The following is a 9,438-nucleotide window of genomic DNA, read 5'->3' as shown; positions in this document are numbered from 1 at the left end:
ATATATATTAATTACAAGAGATTAATACATTGTCTTTTCTAGTCTTGCTAAACACTTGCAACTTGTGTGAGCTGCCTATGGGAACTAACTTGTAGGTTCTTGATCTTGTAAGAATGAGTGCTACAAAAATTGTTGTTGGATTATTTTTATCTACAATTGTAGCCAACAAAATTCTAGTCGACGATGTACATATATCTTTACCATCTTTACTGTATTATAATACGTAAAACTTTTAGAATAACTATATTTCATAATTTTAATAGATGTCCAAATTTGTCATTACCATTTTTCCTAGATGTTTAATAATTAAGGTGCAAAAAATTAAATTATTCACTCAAAACTTCTATAAAAAAAATCCGCACTATCTCATTATCCTAACATGGAACATACATTATAAGTAAATTCAAATTTACAAAAATAAATTCCAATTATAAATAATATTTATATTCTATGTACATGTAACGTGTGTGATCGTTGTACTAATAATTACGGGGCGGTGTCCTATAGCAAAGATTGAGATAGTAGAGTCAGAGGAGATAGATTATAATTTAATATATAATTTCTCCAAAGAATTGTATTAACTTATTTACCGATCAATAAACTCTATTGTTCGATTCTACATATTTTTTACAATATTTGAAATTTATTTTGAATGGTACGTGCATGTATGCGTGGAATTCTATATCTTTTAATAATAATTTTTGAAACTACTGAATTTCAAATTTCATTTCTGTGTCACGAGATGTAGAGAAATCACATCGCGAAAAGAAGTAATTGTCATGCAAAGAAGAAAAAAGATACATCAGAAATACTGACTGGGAAAACTCGTGCGCATAGTTGGTGAACTATTTTAACCCAATATTCCAGCGAACACTAACTTGAATAAACTCTCTCATCAGACAAACTTGAGATTGATATACCAGCTAAATGAGACTAACTCCAAAATGTGCGACGCCTGGAGCTTCAAAACATCGAGTTAGCCAATTCAGATACTTCTGACGCAACCTGGTCGTAGTCTCCCTTCAGTTTCTCTTGTTCCTCCTGGCCAAGTTCCCCTTTTGTAGGCTTTGTTAGTACCAGCACACAACAAGTTGGCCTCTTGGTGGCTCCGGCATTTGCAAGGTCCTAAAACAAGGTGTCATTCGTTTCCAATTCTGTCAATCAAGGTGTTTTGATGGCTGATAATGAAAATAACTGAAGCAGTACTTGATTGCCATGTTCATTGAGAAGTTTCAGATATCGATGACAATGAAAAATATCACGCATGGAATAGAAAACGACAGACTGTAAGGGGGTCACGGTAACTGTTCTTGAACGAACTTTGTCTGAAATTTGATGTATGTTGGCAAGCGTCCCCATTTGTCACAGTTTCTCATCAACCTTTTCACATGTTTAGATAAAAATTAATTCAATTCCATATTTTTCAGACAAACACCATGAGGGAAAAACAACCGACAGGTCTTTAGACTTTAACACATGCTAGTTTATTTCCGCTGTATCTGCTGGACAAGCAACTTCGTGCAGGAATTGTTCGTAGAAAGAGTTTTTCACCTCCAGTTTCTTGTCAATCAAATTGTCATTTTTCCATGCAGACATCATAAATTAATTCATACATCAACTATATCCACAATTTTAATCCATATAATTCTAACATTGTAATAGGTGGAACAAGACACACTTACTTCCTTTGATGGAACATATACGTAAGGTATATTGGCTTCTTCACATAAGATTGGAACATGGGTGATGACGTCAATAGGTGATATGTTCCCAGCTATAACACATAACCTGCCATCAATACAATTATACAAGTAAAATAGGTATCAAGATTGTGTTAAGTAATGTACAAGGCAAATTCTGGAAAATCCATTTTTAGATTGGGCCAACCATACAAATTTTTTACCAAAAGAGTTCATTTAAAAAGTAACGATTGGCTCCTGAGCATACTATCATCCTCCTCTTCCACACCCCTTCCCCACCTTGAGCAAAAAATAAAGGGCAAAAAACCATCTGGACAACCAAAATGACAAATCCAGCAATGGAGATGACAGAATCCAGCTCTGCCACATCTGCATTAGGGATTAATATAAATGTTCTAAAGATTCTAAAACCCATCAACCATCAGTCAATAAGGGTACAGATCTCTAAGGTCTAAAGTAATTTTCAATTTTTCAGCTCTACGAAGCTCCAAAAATCGGCCAATTTTTCTTACCAAGACATCACAAAAAACTTATCTTACAAATTTCCAAAATTTTGCACAAGAAAGGAGAAGAATTAGTTTAAAGCACACAGAACAATGTACCTCAACAGCTAGTAGCTATACTCCTCCATTAATCAAGAGGTCCATTTACTAAACTGCTCAGTATGCCAAATATATTTCGTCAAAATTAACATTGCAAATCCTTTTCAAACTACAACCCTTGACACAAATCTCAAACTTCAATCCTCGTGTAAATATATTGGTCATGGTCAATGAGCCACTCAAATGGGTTTGATCTAGTTTTTAAGATCAATTATCTAATGCTTCACTTTCTTTCTTGTGTAAATTGTATGTCAACTAGCTAACTTAACCGTTCAAAAAGAAATATCAAAACATGTTAAGTACTACTTATACTCATTGCTGATCACTGCCGTGATCATATTATTACGTAAGCAAATATCAAACATACAATGGGGATGATATCAACCAAAATAGCACAACAAACTCATCATTATACGACTATACCCTTTGTTGCCACGGCGGATACTTTTTACGACCTCCTTAACGCCTCTCTTCAAGCACTTGTGCTCCGCGGCTGAAATTTATTAATTATAAAATACACGCAAAATTTACCGATTCAATAAATAAACATAACCCAAACAGAAATACAAATAAATTATTGACATGATACAAACACGTGTGAAAATGTACTGTTATCAAATGTAAATGAGAACCTCTGCGGACAAGTTTGAGGGTGCGTTTGCAGAGCTTCTTGCCAGCGAGTGGTTTGGCGATGGGAGCTAGTGCCATCAGCTTCTTCTTCTCCCTCTCCTTCTGTTGCGATTTCTCCGTCTCGGTGTCGCTTCCCATTGCTCCCGTTATTGCGGAAAAGAGTGTCGCAATTTAGGGTTTATGGGATGGACGAAGATTGGGGTTTTGGGGGAACCAGGACAAATTGAAGCTCTGGTCTGGGCATTGGCCACCCCATGTATTTTTTTTGACATGCTGTCATATAATATTTTCCAATAATTATATAATATACAAAATAAATAAATAAAAAATAATATTTTTAACATAAAAAATAATATGAATAATTGAGATGAACAATAATTAGGTTAAATCGATCGAATCGAAATAATTTGGTTTTATTAATTTGAAAATTAAATTTCAATTTCCAAAAAAATTGGTTTTTGATGAAAAATTTAGTGGTTTCATGTGTTATTAATTACTATTGTTGTTGTTATTGATTTATTGTTTTTTTCCTCATATTGCTTACTTATATATATGTTAAATAAAAAAATACGCTTCATACATACAGAATATCCATTTGCACAAGTTGCATGCATATACAGTTCAATAATTATCTAAAGAGTAGGTCTTTTGTAAGACGTTCTCACGAATCTTTATCTGTGAGACGGGTCAACTCTAACGATATTCACAATAAAAAAATAATATTTTTAGCATAAAAAAGAAATATTTTTTCATTGATGACTCAAATAAGAGACCCGTCTCACAAAATACGACCCGTGAGACCGTCTCACACAAGTTTTTGTCTTATCTAAATATGATCATTATTGTTATTTTCAAATTAATATGTTTCTCACATTTTTTTATTATAAGTTATATAATAATCAAAAAACTTAAAAATATAGATAAAAAGTTAAGATAATATTGAAGATTTTTTTTAAAAAAAAAATACCATTTTAGGAAAATAAATTAATTTGTCAATAAAGTTATATAATTATGATAAAAATTGTAGTTTATTTTTTAAAAAAATATCAATAAAGTTAATTTTTAAACAAGAATTCAATAAATAAATTAGAAACTTCTTTGTACATAGACCTCAACTTTAATTATATAATAATAATATAATAATGGAATGCGTGTGCCGTGTATAAATATCAAGATACAAATTGATGTTTATAAAAATTATTTTAAAAAATGAGAATTAAATTGACTAAAATCATTATTCGAATTAAGGAAATGTAATTCACAACGTATCTAGTCTAGCCCGAAGATAATGAAGTCAGCCCAAATATTCTCAAATATTCTCAAATCTAGTCAATAAATCTCATACATTGAATATACAGCCTTAGTTTTCTGAGACCAATTATAAGTTTCCGATCTTTCTTTCTGCTGCCTGAGTCGGGATCCTTTCCTAAGTATCAAATATTAAGTCTAAAATCAAATTATCTATTTCATTGAGTTGATAAATACTTTTATTAAAGCTTCTTCTGCAAGAGTCTTTGCATCAATCATGAGTCAAAAGGACAAATTATTTTACACGCGGCTTCTTCAGAAATCTTTCGATTGATTAAATATGAGTCGTGAACCTCTAAATCAAATACACAAAAATCATGAAAATAAAAATCAAGCTTTCCAAAACGACAGATGAGGCTGAATCAGCTCATATCGTTGCTTCAATCCAAGATCTGTTGGTCGAAATTTTGCTTCGTCTTCCCATCAAATCACTCATCCGTTTCAAAGTAGTATCCAAGAAATGGCACTCTCTGATCACAAATCCTGAATTCTGTTATCTCCGGAACCCAGATCCCAATCCAGCCATCGGACTTTTCTTGCCCTGTTCTGGATTTCGGACCGGTGTAAGATTCGAATTTCTACCTTTTTCCAACCAAAAATCAAGGAACTCGCATTCAATAAGCTTAACTTCGCCAAAGATCCTTCCGGCATCAGAATTTTGCAATCTTGCAATGGCTTGTTGCTCTGTTGCAGCTCTTGGGCCCGGGTACATAATCTGAAATATTACATTTACAATCCAACCACCAAGAACTTTTCCACACTTCCAAATTTGGAACCGAGAACAGGGATTTCAAATCAAATTCGTGGGATGAGCTTGGCTTTTGATCCTACAAAGTCTCCTCATTACACAGTTGTCTGCATCCGAGTATTCAGAACAGATTCCGATGTATACCGATACCAAATCGAAAGTTACTCATCCAACACAGGTCCTTGGAGAATATGCAGCGAACTCTTCACGGCAGAGGCCAATTTCGAAAATGGTGTCTATTTCAATGGCGCAATTCATTGGATCAATAACGGGATAGGAGATTCTTTATATTTCGATATTGAGAATCAGGCATTGGAGACAATGCAGATGCCGCCAATCCCGCACGGCTGGGATTGGAGAGACAATTTTTACTTCGGAGAATCTTGTGGGCACTTGTATTACATGGATATTCGTGGGTCGAATATTGGGTTCGACGTTTACGAGATGAAGAAGGATCACTCTGAGTGGTTTGTTAAGTACCAGGTCGATCTTGCACCAGTTGTTGCTGTTTATCCGGGGATGATCAGGGATGAATATAATCCTACAGACTGGTGTTACTACGCATTCTCGATATTTTCGCTTGTTGCGGATGAGGAAGGGGGCAATTCGTTCTTGGTTTTGCAGATTCCTGGGAAAGTTTTAAGGTTCAATCTTGATTCCAAGACTTTTGAAATGTTGCATGAGTTCGAGGGTGCTGAGGTTGAAGGTTGCTTGAGGTTTTCTCGTACAAATGGATTTCAATACATTGAATCCCTATGTTGTGTTTAGATTTACGTCGAATTCAATTTTTGTTATCTACGCTCCATTTAACGTATAAAATTTGTTCATAAAATATTATATGCAAATAATTTACATTACTGGTTATTTGTTGTATTTTAAATAACTCTATCATGGATCACGAAATTTGTGTAATAAGATATTTGAATATGTAAAACCTGATTTAAGTTCGAAATCAATTGATCAATTGGTTTGATCAATTTATTTGATCGAGCACATCTAGGTTTTTCGGAGTTGTGCTTTCGGGATTACCTGTTTTTCGATTAACAATTTGGAAATATACCTTATAGATAAAATTCCTCCAACATCAAATACTAATGGCACATAAGAATTTTCAGGAAATAAAAAAAGATGCGATATTTAAAATGGGATAAAAAAAAATATTTTAGTGGGTTGTTTAAATTTTAGCTTCTAAAGTTTTGAATAACAACATTTAATGCACAAAAACTCTTGGAGTAGGTCTATTGTGAGACGGTGTCAAGAATCTTTATCTGTGAGACGGGTCAGTCCTATCGATATTCACAATAAAAAATAATATTCTTAGCATAAAAAGTAATCTTTTTTCATGGATGATCCAAATAAGAGATCTGTCTCATAAAATACGACCCATTATACCGTTTCACACAAGTTTTTGCCAAACTCTTGTGAGACGGTCTCAGGGATCAATTTCGTGGGTCGAAACTCTTATTTGGATCATTCATTAAAAAGTATTACTTTTTATGTCAAAAATATTACTTTTTAGCTAAGAGTATCATTTTTTATTGTGAATATCGGTAAGGTTGATGAAAATTCGTGAGACTGTGTCGGACCAATGCCTCCGATAAAGAAAAGACAATCCCCATCTTTAATATTGTATGATGATTAGAACAATCGAATACATTGAATTGTATCAAATACATTATTAGAGTAGTATTCGCATATAACAAACTTGGGGGCTCAATTGCTTGGTATAGACTAACGAGTAGGCTTTCATATATATTTCGAATTAGAGATATATTATTGTCTTAACTAATTAAAACATGGGCATCGATGTTTGATGGGAGTTGTTGGATACATGTAATAAAAGGGTTTGTGCATTTAGTTTTCCATGTGGATATGTCAAATTGTTATGGGCTCTTGGGACCCAAATCATTAACTCTCTGTTAACTTGTTAATTTATTTTTTTTGTGGGGGCCTCTTTTACATATACACACACGAGAAGGGCCACGAATTTTGAGCCAACAGATAGGGGCGGTGTCAACATCACATGGAGTGGGTCTCATGTGAGACCGTCTCACGGATCTTAATCTGTGAGACGGGTAAACTCTATCTATTTTCACAACAAAAAATAATACTCTTAGCATAAAAAGTAATACTTTTTTATATATGACCCAAATAAGATATCCGTCTCACAAATATGACCCGTGAGACCGTCTCACACAAGTTTTTGTCCATCACATGATACATTCAATATAAAATATAACGATACAATATGTACTGATATTATTCATAAAAAAATTTATGACAATATTCTTAAAAACTGATTTTAATGGTTTATTATTGTTTTAAAACATCAATAACAAGTAATAAATACATGTGCTACAGCAGAATTAAGTGATGAAATTATACAAAATCCCATTATGAGGTTGAGGTATCTCAATAAGTGCAATACTTTACACTTCATGAATTGTGTGTGTTTTAATAAAAGTGGCTACACACAATTTATTTGGGAGTTGTCCTGCCTTATTATTTGTTGTTCTTGGTAGTTATCATTTATCCACTATGTCTTTAAAAATCATGGTTAGTCTATGATATATCGAGAGTATTTCTGCACTCTATTTCAATATCATTAGATAATATGTATTTCTTTCTTTCTTTTTTTTTAGACAGATTTTAATTACTGTCTCTTTCCAATACTAGAATTATTGGAATTAAACAGGGCGCTGATAATGCTAAATTATAGGATTTATTTAATAAATTTTAACAGGATATGGTATGTCTGTCTCTTGCATGTGCTCATTACCAACCAAATTATATTACTAAATTTTAGTTGATGTCATTTAAAAATTTCAGGAATTCCCATTATTCTTAAAATTCATTAGCGACTTGTGTAAGTAACATTTTTAAAATTCATAATATGAAAAATATGTACACATTTCCAATTTAAAATATTTTTAAAATTATATATATAAATTTATTATTATTAATAATATTTAATTAAATAAAAAAAATAGCGAGTACTCAAACTCAAATAGAGAGACTGTCCAAACAAAAAGACAATTTCTCTATGTGCAAGGATAATTTTTTTGGCCAAAAATTTGTCTCACTTTTTGCTCCAAAAGTTATTCACATGTGGGGTAAGGGATTGCGTTTTTTGGTATGTTATCGTATCTGTAACTATCTCTATTATGACAACAATCGAATTGTTACTTTTAGATTATTGTACGATTTTAAAAATATTAGAATAGTAGTGTTATCACAAATTATATTTTTTAATAAAACGACAAACGTTAGATCCTATAAAATGTTTCTTTATGTTTCTTTTATATTTCACAGGAATTTATGAAATTTAATGACTTAATTATAATTTTCGAAATGATTAAGACATTTTGTCACATTGTTGAGGAGTAATAACAACTAACTTATATCATTATCAGTAAATGAGACACCTAACTAGCATAGAAAAAGTAAGACGTGAAAGGAAGATCGTAATGTCACATGTTTTCTATAGGGTGCGTGTATATATATATATATTAAAATAAAATTTAACAATACAATTTTAGTAAGCTGTATAAAAAAATTGATGTTGGTTAAAATAATTAAATAAAGAATAAATAGAAATGAAGTTGCGGGAAGTTTAAAAAATATGAAAAATCATAATATAAGTCTATTATGATTTTTTTTGCCATTTTTCAAATATTTTTAAGATTAGTTTTGAAATTTTTGATCGTTTTTATAAAATCATCTTGACCTATTAGATAGTGTGTATATATATAACTCTTTAGATTTTAGTTTTGAAAAATTTAAAAGTAGCACCTAAATTATCAAACATGCTCAGAAATACTCGTATTGACATACTATAGCCTATGGCTTATAAAGGATACTACAGAAATCGTCAAGGACATCAAAATATGTATATCCATTTTTTCCCATCCATTATGGACAAATTCACCAAAATTGTTTTTTTTTTTAAATCAAAATTGCAGTATATATAAACTAGCGGCTAAATGCACACGGATGTGATTTTTTTAAAAAAAATATTTAATTTTAACAAAAAAAATTAAATATTTTGATTTAAGTCATTGGTGATCTGTGTTTTTTTTTTTACTTATTGCACTTTTAATTTATTTTTTCTGAGAAAACTTAGATCAATAAGAAGTTTTTCCTCACTCTCCATATTTTTCTATGTTCAAAAGTTCAAAATATGTAAGGTTAATTAGTAATTTTACTTTAACAATACCAAGAGACCAACCATATAGCTTAATAAATAAACTAATTATTTTTAGAAAATGTAAAAATTCAAAACATTGCTAATCAATGTTGGGTTAAAAACAAAATTAATAATTTAGAAATAGATGAAAATATTAAAGATAAAATCAATAAAATAATAATGGATTCTAATCAAAATTCAGATAGTGAATCTGAGAATAGCTCAGAATTTAGTTCAGAATTTTATAATATATATATATATATA

At 31.3% G+C, this 9,438-nt stretch overlaps 2 protein-coding genes across 2 annotated transcripts; one reads left to right on the top strand and one right to left on the bottom strand.

Moving 5' to 3' along the window:
• Positions 1-793: 793 nt before the first annotated feature.
• LOC140982353 (H/ACA ribonucleoprotein complex subunit 2-like protein) lies at positions 794-3,188 on the bottom strand. The gene is made up of 4 exons (XM_073448833.1): positions 2,935-3,188; positions 2,726-2,795; positions 1,683-1,788; positions 794-1,125 (listed from the first exon to the last, which is right to left on the bottom strand). Exons 1-4 carry the CDS (start codon positions 3,068-3,070, stop codon positions 964-966), a joined length of 474 nt encoding a protein of 157 aa, XP_073304934.1. The 5' UTR covers positions 3,071-3,188; the 3' UTR covers positions 794-963.
• Positions 3,189-4,409: 1,221 nt separating this feature from the next.
• Positions 4,410-5,783, top strand: LOC140983237 (F-box protein At5g07610-like). Its single transcript, XM_073450195.1, is given in 2 exon segments — positions 4,410-4,849; positions 4,852-5,783. Coding segments are annotated over 2 exon segments (1,197 nt in total). The 5' UTR covers positions 4,410-4,557; the 3' UTR covers positions 5,757-5,783.
• The last annotated feature ends 3,655 nt before the right edge of the window (positions 5,784-9,438 follow it).

This window comes from Primulina huaijiensis, chromosome 8 (genome assembly GCF_012295235.1).
Source record: "Primulina huaijiensis isolate GDHJ02 chromosome 8, ASM1229523v2, whole genome shotgun sequence".
Lineage (NCBI taxonomy): Eukaryota > Viridiplantae > Streptophyta > Magnoliopsida > Lamiales > Gesneriaceae > Primulina > Primulina huaijiensis.
The sequence above is the reverse complement of the archived record's forward strand: the minus strand, read 5'-3'. Positions and strand labels throughout refer to the sequence as shown.